The 15,563-nt window shown below is 36.0% G+C and overlaps 1 protein-coding gene across 10 annotated transcripts in view; it reads left to right on the top strand.

Annotated features, from left to right (window-relative positions):
• Nucleotides 1-15,563, top strand: part of PHC3 (polyhomeotic homolog 3) — a 70,076-nt gene that overhangs the window by 52,142 nt on the left and 2,371 nt on the right. For 7 of the 10 annotated variants that reach the window (XM_008705347.2, XM_008705348.2, XM_040621619.1 and 4 more), the window contains 3 exons: nt 7,922-8,036; nt 11,035-11,167; nt 11,259-11,490. In XM_008705347.2, the coding sequence (XP_008703569.1) occupies nt 7,922-8,036; nt 11,035-11,167; nt 11,259-11,490 (480 nt within the window). Of the gene's footprint in view, nt 1-7,921; nt 8,037-11,034; nt 11,168-11,258; nt 11,491-11,660; nt 11,789-15,563 lie in introns of those variants that run through there. The other 3 variants (XR_572025.2, XM_008705350.2, XM_008705351.2) reach the window with 3 other exon arrangements.

Here is a 15,563-nt window from a genome sequence, read left to right on the forward strand (position 1 = left end):
ATAATTCAAATAAAAAGATTGATGTTTAATTTGCATAATGTCAATTTGATTTTTGAAGGCGTGTGGGAGGGAAAGTTCCATTGTATATGAAAGTAATTTAGAATTTTAGCATCAAAGCAACCGGTTCTCTGTCTTTTTTTTCTAAGCAGACTTAACTAAGTGACTGTTTTGCTGAGTTTGCTTAAAAATTTAAAGCTCCTGGGTTGTTTGGTTTTAGACTTTCCATATCCTGATGTTTGATGTCGGGTAGGTGTTAACAATTGTAGTAAGGATGTACTTGTCAATCAAGAGGTGATTAAATTTGTTCAAAGAAGAAAATATCACTAAATCTTCTTAATGTCAGAGATTCCTTCTTTATAGATTTTAGTCTAATAGTGAAATATTACAGAAAAGTCAGTCATATACAAATTTACTATAGGAAAACAAACACAAATAAATGCAGAAGTTATATATTTTATTTTTTATTGATTCTGATCATGGTCCTGTAATTGTGATACAGTTTAATCAAATAGCATTTAGTGTAGTCAGGGCTCTACAGTAGTGATTTAATTAACATCTGTGTCTAAGTAATTGTCCTTAATATCTTAGTATATTTCATCTAAAATTAATTAACATTCACATGTTTATTGAGCACGTATTATGTGTGCCTATACTTTGGTAAATTAAGCAAAATAGCATGCTGGTAAACAAAATAGTCTTCGCCCACGGTTTTCCTGTTTGTTCGGAGGAAGGCACCTGTGTCATTGTTAGTAGGTTATAAACTGTTGAAATGTATTATTTGAACAGCAAAGAGTATGCTAGTGGTATAAAATTTGGTTTTTACTGCTAACTTAATATATTGAGATCGGTTTGATTTTTTTTCACTTTAAAAGAATGTTAACAATGAAAAATTTCAAACATACATAGATTAGAATTGTATAATGAATCCTCACTCACCCAGACTCAGCATTGTTACCCAATTTCAAACATTATTTTTGCCATACCAGCTTCATCTATCCCTTTTGTTTTCCTCCCTCCATTCCCCCTCTTTCTCTGTTGCCTTTCTCTTTCTCTTCTTTTCTTCCCTCCTTTCTGTTTAAAAAAAAAAAAATCATAGTCCTCATTTCATTTCACTGGTATATAACTCATTGTGCATTTCTAAAAAACATGCATTTTCTTATGTAACTATAGTGCTATATCACACAAAACAATATTAATAGTAATTCTTTGGGGTCATCTAGTACCTAGTTCATATTAAGATTTCCTCAATTGTATAATTGTATAAATTGTTATAAATATCCTTTTATAGTTATTTTTCAAATCAGAATCCAGACAGGTCTACATTTTGCCTTTTGTTATGAACTTAATTTCATTTAATTCCTGAATACTTTTATCTGAGAAAATGTTTCATTTGAGATGAAGAGTAGTAAAGATGAATATACAGGGTTTTTTTTTCTTCTTTTTTTCTTTTTTTTGAGGGGGGAGGGGCAAAGGGAGAGAGAATCTCAAGCAGGCTCCATGCCCAGCGCGGGGTGGGGGAGGGCTGCTATGTGAGGCTTGATCTCACAGCCCCAGGAGCATGACCTGAGCCAAAATCAGGAGTCGGATACTTAACCGACTGAGCCACCCAGGTACCCTGCAGGGATTCTTTTTCTTGCCTTGAACTACAAGAAGTGTATAAATGAAAGTTCTAGGCTACAAAAAATATATATTGTGCCCTGTTGTGTGTACACATTGGAGAAAAATGGAAAACTGCTTAGGAAGCTTCACAGCATATGTCATGATACTCGTGGTTTATAATAGACATACAGCATATGTTAGACTGTGGTAGAATCTGAGAGGAACTTTTGATCTAGTAGGAACTAGTGAATTTAAGATAACTAAGGAGTAACGTAAATTTTAAATGAATTGTATAGATGGTAAGAATTTGGGACTTTAAAACTGATTTTAAAACCAGTTGAGATAAACCACACTGTGGTTTTGGAACTGAAATGAGGTATCACCTCGCACTGGTCAGAATGGCTAGTATCCAAAAGATAAGAGACAAGAAATAGCAAGTGTTGGAGAGGATGTGGAGGAAAGAGAACCCTCATGCACAGTTGGTGGGAATGTAAATTGGTGCAGCCACTCTGGAGAATAGTATGGTGGTGCCTCAGAAAACAAAAAAAGATGTACCATATGATCCAGTAATTCCACTTCTGGGTATTTACCCAAAGGAAATGAAAACACTAATTTAAAAAGATACATGCACTCCTATGTTTATTGCAGCATTATTTACAATAGCCAAGATAAGGAAGCAGCCTAGGTGTCCGTCATCAATAGATGAATGAATAAAGAAGATGTGGTATGTATACACAATGGAGTATTTCTCAGCCATAAAAAAGAATGAAATCTTGCCATCTGTGACAACATGGATGAATCTATAGGGTTTAATGCTAAATGAGATAAGCCAGATTGAGAAAGACAAATACCCTATGATTTCACTCATATGTGGAATCTAAAAAATAAAACAAGCAAACAAATAACAATAGAAAGAAACAGACTTATAAATATGGAGAACAAACTGGTGGTTGCCAAAGGAGATAGGGTTGGAGGATGGGTGAAATTGATGAAGGCGATTAGAAGGTACAAACTTCCAGTTATAAAATAAATAAGTCACAGGGCTGAAAAGTGTACAGAATAGGGAATATAGTGACTAATATTGTAATACACTTGTAGCAAGTATTTCATGAGTATAATTGCTGAATGACTGTTGTGCACCTGAAACTAATTTAATATTACATGTAAATTATATTTGCAATTAAAAAAAACCTGGGTGATGGAATGTTCTGAATATGTCTATTAAATCCATCTGGTCCAGTGTTTCATTCAAAACCACTGTTTCCTTGTTGATTTTCTGTTTGAATGATCTGTCCATAGTGGAAATGGGGTGTTAAAGTCCTCCACTATTATTGTATTACTGTCGATTATGTCCTTTATGTTTGTTAGTAACTGTTTTATGTATTTGGGTCCTCCTGTGTTGGGTGCATAAATAATTACAATTGTTATGTCTTCTTGTTGAATTGTCCCCTTTATTAGTGTCCTTTGTCTCCTCTTACAGTCTTTGTTTTGAAGTCTGTTTTGTCTGATTGCTGTCCCAGTTTTCTTTCGCCATTCATTTGCATGATAAATGTTTCTCCATCCCCTCGCTTTAAATCTACAGGTGTCTTTCTGTCAGAAATGAGTCTGTTGTAGGCAGCATATAAATGGATCTTGTTTTTTTATCCATGCTGTCACCCTATCTTTTGATTGGAGCGTTTAGTCCAGTTATGTTCAAAGTAATTATTAGATATGTACTTATTGCCGTTTTGTTACTTGTTTTATGGTTATTTCTGTACAACACTTGAAAAGAATGCAAACTGGTACAGCCACCATGGAAAACTGTATGGAGGTTCCTCAAAATATTAAAAATAGAACTACTCTGTAGTTCTACTCTACTCTATAATCCAGTGATAGCACTATATACCCCCCAAAAACAAAAACACTAATTCAGAGGGATATATGCACCCCTGTGTTTATTGCATCATTATTTACAACAGCCAAACTATGAAAGCAGCCCAAGTATCCATCGATGGATGAATGGATAAAGAAGATGTGGTATATACATACAAAGGAATATTACTCAGCCAAAAAGAAGAATGAAATTTTGCCATAACAACAACATGGATAGAGCTAGGGAATATAATGCTAAGTAAAATAAGTCCGAGAAAGACAGCTAACCATATGATCTCACTCATGTAGAATTTAAGAAACAAATGATCAAAGGAAAAAAAAGAGACCAAGGAACAGACTCTTAACTGTAGAGAACAAACTGGCTTCCAGAGGGGAGGTAGGTGAAGTAGGTGATGGGGATTGAAGAATATGCTTATCATGATGGAAAACAACAACAAACGTGGCTGAGATTATTGCCAGTTTGGTAAGTTTTCTGTAGAGATGGGATTTGACCTGGGTCTTGGACGATAAAACATAGATAACAAACAGGAAGAGCCTTTCAGATTGGAACCATGAATAAATGTACAAAGGATGTTCACATAACTTCAGGAGGGGGCAGTGAGGAGTGGACTGTGGGCTTAGAGAAATAGTGAGAAGTAAGGGGCGCCTGGGTGGCTCAGTCGTTAAGCGTCTGCCTTCAGCCCGGGGTGTGATCCCAGGGTCCTGGGATTGAGCCCCATATCGTGCTCCTTGCTCAATGGGAAGCCTGCTTCTTTCTCTCACACTCCCCCTGCCTGTGTTCCCTCTCTCGCTGGCTGTCTCTGTCAAATAAATAAAATCTTAAAAAAAAAAAAAAAAAAAGAAATAGTGAGAAGACTGGCAGAATCAGATTCTAGAGTATTTTGGATAGTTGACCAAGTCGTTAGGAGTTGTCTTCTTGTCAAGAGGATGCTTACTGAAGATTTTTAGGTAGGTTACATGAAAGGGGTGTTTTTAGAGCTGCTGGTCATCTGTAGGATGAGTGTAGGTTTGGTCTGTAATTGATACTTGTAGTTATAGTGGGAAGAGGAAGGAAAGGATTTATGGAAGACAAGGCAAAGGGTAGTTTAACAGGAGAAGTTACCAGAGTAAAGAAAAGGAAGATTTAAAGATGATTGATCTATGCATTGAGTAGTAAATAAGCCATAGAGATCTAATGCATAGTATAACAAATATAGACAACAGTATTCCTTAGAGACTAAAACTTAAGTATTCCAGTCACTAAAAAGGATAACTATGTAAAGTGATAGAGGGTGATGGAGGTGCTAAATATTGCTACAACAACAACCATAATATATAAATGTATCAAATTAACACATTGTACACTTAAATGTGCACAGTGTTATAAGGTAAATATAGTTAAAAAAGATTAATCTGTTTCATAGTGGAGCTTTATTTACATAAAATATGCCAAATTTTTAAATACTTCATAATTTAATTTCCCAAGGTAATTTTATAAAGTGTTTCTATAACTGTGTACTTCAGTACTATAGAGTGAAATGAAGTCATTTATTTACTGGCTTTAGTACTATATACAGTGTAATTCAGTACTTAAAAACTTAGTGTGAGGATTATTGTCTTTTTAGAGGATAATCTCTGTTTCTGGTTCTGTAATATCTCCAACCAGTAGACTGTGATTTACCAAAATATCTTGTGGCTTCCCTGGTAAATCATCATATCATGATTTCTGGCTCACTGCCTCTCTCTTTCGCTTCTTATCGTTAAGGGATCTCAAGTTTTCTGGAAAACGAAAAAGTACTCCTCACAAAAAAGGGGACATCTCTTAGTTAGGGTATATATTTGGCCACTCCATTAGAAACCCAGAATAATTTTTTTTTTTTTTTAAGATTTTATTTATTTATTTGACAGAGATAGAGACAGCCAGCAAGAGAGGGAACACAAGCAGGGGGAGTGGGAGAGGAAGAAACAGGCTCATAGCGGAGGAGCCTGATGTGGGGCTCGATCCCGTAACGCCGGGATCACGCCCTGAGCCGAAGGCAGACGCTTTAACCGCTGTGCCACCCAGGCGCCCCCCCAGAATAATTTTTGATTAAATAAGGTAGAAGTTTAATTTTTGCCCCAATGCAAGCAGGTGCTGGGCACCCAAGCTGCCAGCTGCCAGTGTGTTATGGCTCTCTCGTCCCTAGAATGCTGCTTTCGTTTCCAAGATGGCTAATTTTCATTTTCACATTCTAATCAGTGAAGTGAGATGGGGGAAAAGGATACCACCTGGTATTTGCAAGCATTTCCATTCACATGTCATGGATGGCCACACCTAGGGCAGAAACCGTAGTTTATTTTCAGAGCCCATATAACCTTGCTGAAAATTAGGATTTTGTTACTGTGGGAAAAAAGTGAAGAATGGATGTTGGAGAATTACCAGCTGTTTATGCCATAGACTTCCATCTTTATTAACTAAAGCAACAATTTTTGAACTCATTTGGCTCTGTAATTTTTTATTCACAAATGTGAAAAAGTAGCCTTGGTAATACCAAATCTGTTAAAATTCTGACAAACATGAGAACAGGGATTTTTGAAGGTTAATGTTCCTCTCTTCGTTATGAGAAATAAAACCGATGTTCATTTTTTGTTAGGTTGTCTTGCCTTAGACCATACCTGTTTGGATCTCCCCTCTCTCACCAGCAAAAACATGTCTTCTCCTTTATAACGGATTCTAACCCATTATCAGGTGTTATATATTGCTACATTAATGAATACAAGCTTTTTAAAGCTTTCAGTGTAGTCTGGAAATGGAACAACTTGACTAGATTCTTTGGGGCCAGATTGGTGGCAGTGGTGGTGGAATGAGAGGTTCTGTCTCCTGTCAGACCAGGTTACAAGCATGACAAAGTGAAAACAATACTGGAAGTTATGACATCAGTTCCCAGGAATGTGTTGTTGAGCCACAGTTGTGTAAAAGCCATTTCTAGGTCATTGGAAGGAGCAATTTTTATTTTACTTGTTTTGAGACTCTTTCTCATTGCTACTCACCGGATGACTTGCTTATGAAGGTCGTCCTGAAAATTTTTTTACAATGAACTCTTGCTGGTTCATGATTTGATCAGTCATGTTTATATATTTGGATGTCCCTTGGAACTTTAGATATTTCACAGTATGTTTTTTAGTAGTTCTTGCAGTCTTATCTTGATTTAGCACTTTGCTGTTTGCTGCTTCAGTAACACTAAGATAATGTGACTGCTTAAATTTTCTGAGTACGTGTCATCCATGTCTACGTTTCAGAGTCCCTTTCTTCATCTTATTTGGTTAAATGAGTAACATAGAGAAGCACACAGGGGGCTCAGAGCTAAAGGCTTTAGTTAGTGAAGTATGCTTTTTTACTTGTTCTACGTGACTTGGCATAGGAATTATGGTGATGCAAGAACATGGCAGAATATGGTGGATTTAAGATTGTAACAGTTAAAAAAAAGAATTTAACCATTTTTACTTGTAAAATACTTATTACAGGTCTTGGTACTCTTAATTCTTATGTGGAAAATAGGAAACGGAACTGTCACTTTTTATGTCTCCTATCTACTGGGTACTCATGTAGTCTCCATTGCAGTTCTTTGGGAAAGGTATTATAAACCTCATTTTACAGATGAAGATACTGTGGGTCATGAAAATACAATTTATTGCTTATAGGTGATCGCTGCTTATACTTGAGGATTTAGGTAGGAAGTTTCCTTGGGTCTAATAATATGGCTTGAAGAAAATTATGGATATAGAGGTGGAGGGAAGGACATTCTAACTTAATAGAGAGCGCTCTGACAAAAAGGAGAAGTTCGAAATTATAAAGTTAATTGTGATTTTTAAGATTAAAATTTTTTTTGTTTTAATATGATATACCTCAAAGGGACTGTTTTACAGTTAGATATGTGTCTCTGTATTTTCTGTTGTACCTTTGAAAATGTTATCTTACATGCTCCTCTAAAATCAAGCTAATCAAAAGTTTAGCTTCTTTTTGAAGTCACCCTCATTCTCTCCAGTTACAAATAAGTGTTCTCTGCTATGTGTCTTCAGAGCACCATGCACCGAAGTTCACTTTCTACACAGTGCTTTTTGAGAGTGTTCGTTGTGAAGGTTGTTACTTTGCCTTATTCATCTTCGTTTCTTTTACACTGCTCAATAAAGTTATTTGCCCATTTTAGGTATTGGATTCTTAACAAAATGAACCTTTAAAAATGCATTGCTTATTTATACAGAGAAAACTCCATTAAAATGCTTATGGAGGAGTAAGAGGGAGTTGGTGGAGGCAGTTGTTTTTGGAGTATTTTTCCTGCCACAGTGGCTATGGATTGAAAAGTTAAAAGACCATTCCTTTAAGTTTCCTGGAGAGACTGAACTAACTGTATCCAACCAAAGTAGATGCGATAAGAAAATCTGCCACAATTAAATTTTTGGAAGTTTTCCCCTTTGTTTCTTTCTTTTTTAGAGACATTAGAAGAAATGGACAGTGAGTTGCTCAAGTGTGAATTCTGTGGGAAGATGGGATATGCTAATGAGTTTCTTCGGTCAAAACGATTCTGCACTATGTCCTGTGCCAAAAGGTATTCCTATTCCCTTGACTTTCCTAAAGCGGAAACCAACAACTATTGTAAGAAAGCCAAAAAACGTGTAGAATTTACGTTGCCAAAAGGAAGAATATCAAATAGGCATTATCTGGAGCTACTTTGATATTTAGTTACTAAATTTTGCTCTGTGAATTACAATATTCATAACATTTACAGTGAGTTTTACAGCATATTCTCACATTGAAGTAGCAATCTCTTGGTAAGAATACGCTTAGGAGAATGTCTCTTGTGAACAGACCTACTAGTCCTTAAGGTATCAAAATAGTATTTGTTTTATCACCTCATTGTTTGATCAGTATGAAAATACCAGGATTTACTTTGTTTTGTTTTAAACTGTTTTTATTATACCCTGTTTATCCTGGGTTTTTAAGTGGGATAGCTGCAGCACTAGTTCCCTGCATTATTAAATCATCAGAGAGCAAATAGGTCTTTTCTAAATCTGTTTTCAATAGTAATATGATAGGTAAACTGTATTCATAACTAAAGAAATGTTCAGTATCTTCATTGTTTTCATCACAGGTTTAGTTTCCATTAAAAAAAAAAAAACCCTCTGATACTGATGATAAATCCTAATATAGGTATTTACCACTAGAGGTAAAGTGTATGCACAGGTTATTTTGAAGTTTGTTCTCTGTTCCAAGAAGTGATTATTCTCTCAAAGAATATAAGATCTTTTTTTTTTTTAAATTTATTTTTTAAAAGAGTTTTATTTATTTATTTCACAGACACAGCGAGAGAGGGAACACAAGCAGGGGGAGTGGGAGTGGGAGAAGCAGGCTTCCTGCCGAGCAGGGAGCCCGATGCGGGGCTCGATCCCAGGACTCTGGGATCATGACCTGAGCCGAAGGCAGACGCTTAACGACTGAGCCACCCAGGCGCCCCAAGAATATAAGATCTTAATTGTTTTTATCTAGGGATTTTCTTGCATGAACATATTATTTTGTATGATGCCACTACAATATATTTAGTAAAACTTAAGATAAATAAATAATGGGAGTATTTTCCTCCAAAAATGGCTTCATTTGGTTTCTCAAGTTGTCAGTCTTTTATTCACATGTTATCTCATGTTACTGATAGCCTTAACCAAGTTATGTAACTCCTGTTTTAACTCGGGAGTTTTCCAGTTTGCATACATCACAAGAAAGATGGGTGGCTCTCTAAGTCATTAACAACTGAGGGAAAAGGATGGCTTTTCAGACTATTTTAAATGTCTTGACTATTAAATATTTCAGAACATTTAACACTATCATCACTCCTCCCAGAGATGATTGCTGAGTTCAAAGTTGTTATACCTTTAGGTGAACCTCTTTAGGGGGTAAGGGATCCTAATATAAGGGGAATGCAGAAGAGAGAGCAAGGAGGACAGGATAAATTAGGTCAGGGAAGGACTGCTATCTACATGTCTGCCTTGGGGACCTAAATATTGAGGGACTAAATAGCAAGTGCAAGGTTAGTCTGTCTGTTCTCTAGTCAGTGGGGAAGGAAATTTTGTAGATTACTGTGAGTGGAAATCAGAAACCTGTAGAGCTGAGCGCACAGGTCAGCATATTGAACACAGCGGGGGCTTATTGAATCGTTTTAGGGTAAAAGGAAGCGGCCATCAGGGCACTTTTTTAAAAATCTATTTTTTGGGGGAAAAAATAGCCTATTTATTTTCATAGCATTCTTTACTTCCACCTCCCGATATTTTCATAAAACGTAGATGAGGAAAATTTATTTTGGTATTTCTATATTGGTCCTAGAATAGTTATCAATAGCAAAGTTCATTGGGATTTATTCTTGTCCTTTTTCTGAGAAATATTCTAGAGCAAAGGAGTTTTGAAAATAAGAAATCACAGTGACAGTTTTATATGTGTTAAAAAGGAACTACATAGTTTTCTTTGCCTTTCTTTAGCTTCTCAGAAATTTGTTTCTTAGATTATTTTTCACTCTTCTTTCTAGAGAAGGGGTTGGCAAACTACCCAGGCCAAGTCCTTCGTGTAGCCCGTTTTTGGATGGTGCCTGAGCTAAGGATGGTTCTTAAATTTTTAGATGGTTGAGAAAAACATGAAAAGAAGAATAATATTTCATGACATATGAAAATTATGTGAAATTCAAATTTTGGTCTAAGTAAAATTTTATTGGAACATGGCCGTGCTCATTGTTATTGTCTATGGTCGCTTTCATGTTACAGTTCCAGAGGTGAATAGTTGTGACAGAGACTTGTATTGCCCACAAAGCTTAAAATATTTACTGTCTGGCCCTTTGTAGAAAAAGTCTGCCGGTCCTGTTCTAGGCCTTGAAACCCAGTAAATAGCATAGGACTCTTTTAAACTGTCACCATGCCTTATAAAGGTCTATATTAAAAAATACTAGTCTATTTTGATAAAATGAAAATAATCTTTCAGCTAACTTTAAAGAATATGTGTATTTGAATTTCCTGAATAGTGAGAACTATGAATTCCTTGTGTAACTCTGAAATCTCAACTTTACATTTTCACTTTTTGATTTCAGTAATATTTGAAAAACTTTTTACTAGCCATTTGAGATTTCCCCCTCTCTTCTCCCTTAACTTCTTTATATTAATCTCTCTTCAGAAATGATTACTTGGGAAAACACCAGTTTGAACATCTACACAATTCATTCATAACGTTGTTTTCTCCTGACCCTTGAATTATTTTGCAAAAAATCGGTTATCATCTGTATTTTGCATGAAGTTTCCCACTATCATGCTGTTATTAGGAGAAAATATCAGTACCTTGTTGTAGGTGTCCAGTAATGTATTGAGAGCTATATTATGAAATATACAGAGGCCATTTTTGACTGTCAGCATAAGTAAATCCATTGAACACTGTGGTTTACTTTCTGAGATATTGCAGGCCTTAATGAAGTATCTGGCACTTACTGATTCACAAGTGCACTTTAAAGTCATAATTAAATATAAATGGAGTGTTCCATATATCGTTTAATATTTTTTCTTACTTGAATTTCTTAGGTACAATGTTAGCTGTTCTAAAAAATTTGCACTTAGTCGTTGGAATCGTAAGCCTGATAATCAAAGTCTTGGGCATCGTGGCCGTCGTCCAAGTGGCCCTGATGGGGCAGCAAGAGAACATATCCTTAGGCAGGTCTGTAGAAACCTTGCTTCAATGTACTATACCCTTTTCCGAAACGCAAGGAAAGTGCAATGCTGTATTTTACTTGTACTACATTTTCCAGCTTCCAATTACTTATCCATCTGCAGAAGAAGACTTGGCTTCTCATGAAGATTCTGTTCCATCTGCTATGACAACGCGCCTGCGCAGGCAGAGTGAGCGGGAAAGAGAGCGTGAGCTTCGGGATGTGAGAATTAGGAAAATGCCCGAGAACAGTGACTTACTACCAGTTGCACAAACAGAGCCGTCTATCTGGACAGTTGATGATGTCTGGGCCTTCATCCATTCTTTGCCTGGTATGTAATGCACCACTTAGGCCTTACATTTCCTCGTGCGTTCACCACAGGAGTGTTAGATCCATCCACACCTACTGCACGAAAGGGCTAGGGAAGTACTGTGTATATGTATTAATTAAATGGCATTTGCTATTGAAATGTGATCTGTTTCCTCTTGCTTATTCCCTCAGCACAACTGGGTATTTTCTCATACCCCCCAAGTCGATAAAAACTGACTAGTCCTGCTTCTGCTGTGACACCTCAGCCGGTGAAGATATTAAAGGTGCTCTCTTCTCTTCAGTCTGATTTCTCTCGAGAGGTCAGTAGAGAGATTGAGTCAGACACTTCTTCCCTTCTGCTCTTCTATTTTTCTATTCTATTTCCTCTTTATTTCCTTATTTAACCTTTTTTAAATAAAATAAGAGAGACTATATATATATATATTTATTATTATTATTTTTTTGCATTTTAGAAAGCTAAACAAGACCTTTTAGAATATGATAACATTTTGGTTTCTTTTTAAAAAATCAAGCTGGTTCTCTTAAAGGAAGCTGCATTCCTTGATTCTTTTCAATAAGTAGACATCAAGAACACTTCTAAAATTTGATTTTTTAAGTAGACAACTAAAATTCAGTTATGATATTCCATTCCAATATTGAGGGTAACTTTCTTATTTATGTTTTTCTGCTCTCTCATTTTGGTACTCTTTCCATCAGCTTAATTCTTTGTGTTCTTTATCTTTTTTTTCTTTAATGCAGCAGTCTTTTATATCTACTTTCTTCAAGGGGCTGGTTACTAAAGATAACTGCACCATTGCTCAATGATCAGAGCCACACTGATTATATATGTTAAGACTATTTTTTTTAAATCAGCAAATCTTACTCATTTTGACCTTATGAATGTAGAAAACAAGGAGATTTTTTAAATGTTTGCTCCATTTTGATTTTATTGTGAGTCACACTATTTCTCTTGATACAAGCTTTCCAGAAAAATATATCCCCTTTGAACTCTACAGACTTAATAAAATTAATCCGGCTGTTTTTGCTGATGAGTCTTTCTGTGAAGGTAACCACTATCTCAGAAGCAAACTAGAGTTAATGTGCTGAGTGAAGAAAGTATATTCAGAACTGTTAACTGCTTTAAAAAAACAACTGCCTGCCATTTTACCTTATATCAACAGAATTCTATGATGTTTTATTATTTTTTCAGTAGCTTGTTTCAGAAATGCTAAATAAGTTTTTTATTATTTTTTTAAACAAGATATGGTCACTTTTAAAGAAAGATTGCAGTTGTTTAAAGAGAAGATACATTTTTCATGGAAGATTTTTAAACACGTACCTAAGGAAACGTAGGTGTGAGTTAAGTGCTAACCATATAGGTTTTGAATCCGCTTTAAAACTGACATGTTAGAAGATGGTGAGTCTTCACTGGTTGTGGTTTTAATATTTAATGACATAAATTTTAGTTTTTAGACCAGTCTAGATATCTTGAATTAACACCAGAATCTCTGCTGATCCCCTGGGGTTGGACTTTGATTCTGTCATCTTCGGTGGTCTCAGTCTTCCACGTGGGGCATTGGAACTGTTAGCCTGATTTCTCATTTGGGGAAACTATTTCCTTTTCTTTGGGGAGGAGCGTTGGTTCATATCCTGAGGAAAGTAATTGGTCAAATAATTAACAAATAATAGGTCTCTGATTCTTCCAGCATCTCATATGCTTTTTTTTTAGGGCTAATTTTCTAACTTTCCCCAATATCCATTTGCTATGAGGTTACTCTTGGCTGCTGTATTAGAACAAGGGCTAAACTCCTTTGTCTCATTCTTGCTTCATTTCACTTAAAAAAAAAAACATGATTGCTTATGTTTGAGATGCTTACCTTAGTTCATCAAGACCTAATTTTGTTGCCAGTTGTTTAGAGAACATTACTTATCATTAAAGGGAAACTGCTTTATAATTTAGAATTGCTTGGTACTGTTGAAGAGTCTGCTTTGCTTTTAGTGATTAAATGGGAGTACTTCCAAACTGCTTTGACGGGCTAGGCTTATTTATGTGATCAGTTATATCTTCTTTCTCAGTGTTTCTTTCTGAATAATCCCTGTGGCCTAAAGTAAATCTCATATCAGAAAACGCTTTTGTCTTCATTTCTCTATGTTCCTCTGGCCCTTGTAATCATCTTTTGAGCCTCTTTCAAGCTCATTCAGGGCTGCGTTGTTTTTCTTCCCCCAAGTGGTCTACCTCCAACCTTTCCTCATAGAATGTACAAACTTACACATTTTGTAATCTCTTGTATTTTCTTTCTTTCCAGTTGAGATAGGCTTCCCTCTCTCATCAGGGCACCTATATTTACTCCTGGAGTTTTCTCTTTTTTTGTGTGTAATGTCATCTTGTGAACCATCCTGGTGGGACCATATTAGAGCTGTATGCTGTATATCCAATCTCAGAGCTGCTACCAAACTGAAAAATTATTTTCTTCTGGGCTGCCTGGGTGGCTCAGTCAGTTGAGTGTCTGACTCTTGGTTTTGGCTCAGGTCACGATCTCAGGGCCTTGAGATTGGAACCTGCTTAAGATTCTCTCCCCGTCTCTGCCCCCCTCCCATACACACTCGTGTGCGTGCTCTCTAAATTAAAAAATATATATTTTCTTCTAATTTTTGTGCATTAAAAAGGTCTCTACGGGAATGATTCTTATTTTCAATTAACTGTAGTTATCTTCTTAACTCTTGATACAGTGCAGAGGTCAATTTATTCTGTATTTATTGATTTGTGAATCTGCAGATTTGGTTTCTCTGTAGGCATATGATAAAGTAGGAATTAACCTAAAAACATATGACTATTGGTTTTCATAATACTAATATTAGGACTTGTTTATGTAATATTAAGTGGCAGGTGATATATTTTCACCAGCCTTACTGAGATCATTTTTGTGCAGAGTGTTTTGTTTTGGGTTTAGCTGGAAAAGTGGCTGGACATTGCAGACCTTGGTTGGGACTTGTCCAGTTGCAGAGGTCCGTGCCCATCCTGATAGCTGCTTCTGGTGACACAAAGCCAGCAATGCTGACTGGTTGCTGCAATTGGGGTATGTTTTACACGAGTCCCTGGGGGCAGTAAGTCCTTTTAGAGAAGTAGATTCTAATGTCAGAAACTCATCGAACTTTAGAGCTCAGAATACCTTGAGCATCTAAACAGTTTTTGAAAATTCATTTTTCTTAAATGAGTTTCTGGAAAAATATTTGCTTCTGCCTTCCCCCCCTTTTTCTTTTTTAAGTAATTTTATTTTTTCATTTCTATACTAATGTATAGCATAACTGCTCTTTGTTGTGGTTGGCTTATGAAGTTGTGATCTAAAATTCTGAAGATAATGCATTCCTACACAATCATGCGTTTCCCAAAACATTTTTTTGTACTTTATTATTTTGCTAATACATTTACCTACTACAAGAAGACATTTGAAGAGGGATCTCCCAGGACAGAGGAACAACACCTGCTGTATATTTCCTCATGGAGAACTCCTTGTTTCTATTCCCAAATGTAGCTCTTACAGTCCTCATTACTTCTCATTGCTCCTGTTTTCTGAATCTAAGTAAGTCCCGCCCTGTCTTTCTCTCTCTTCTTTTCTTTCCTGTGTTCTTGTAAGTAAGACTGAAGAGAGAAGAACATTAGTTCTTTCATAAAAAGAAGGATGAAGTCACAACTAGATGCAAGATTAGTCAGTTTTGTCTGCCCAGTTTTGAGAGCTACCTCTGGGAAAAGAAAGGGAGCTTTTCTATGGTGAGTAATCCCATTTTAACTGTATAATTTCTTTTATATGGTAAATGGGCAAAACCATAACATTCTGCTTAGGGTACTTTTGAAATGTCAGTTTTTAAGTCTGAGAAATTAAAAGAGAGAAATTGAAAAGCTGGCTGCTATATGTGAAACAGGAAAGAAACAACTAACAGAGAAGATGGGAAAAGAAATAACCAAGAGAAAAGATGGCCATACAGCTGAATACCGAAGAAAGTGTATTACTCTTTCTTATAAATAGTTCCTCCCTAGCAGATTCTATTTTGTTTATTGTTTGTTTATTCACTCATCCAGTCCTTCACTTATACAGA

This window comes from Ursus maritimus, unplaced genomic scaffold (assembly GCF_017311325.1).
Source record: "Ursus maritimus isolate PB19 unplaced genomic scaffold, ASM1731132v1 scaffold_4, whole genome shotgun sequence".
Taxonomy (NCBI): Eukaryota; Metazoa; Chordata; class Mammalia; order Carnivora; family Ursidae; genus Ursus; species Ursus maritimus.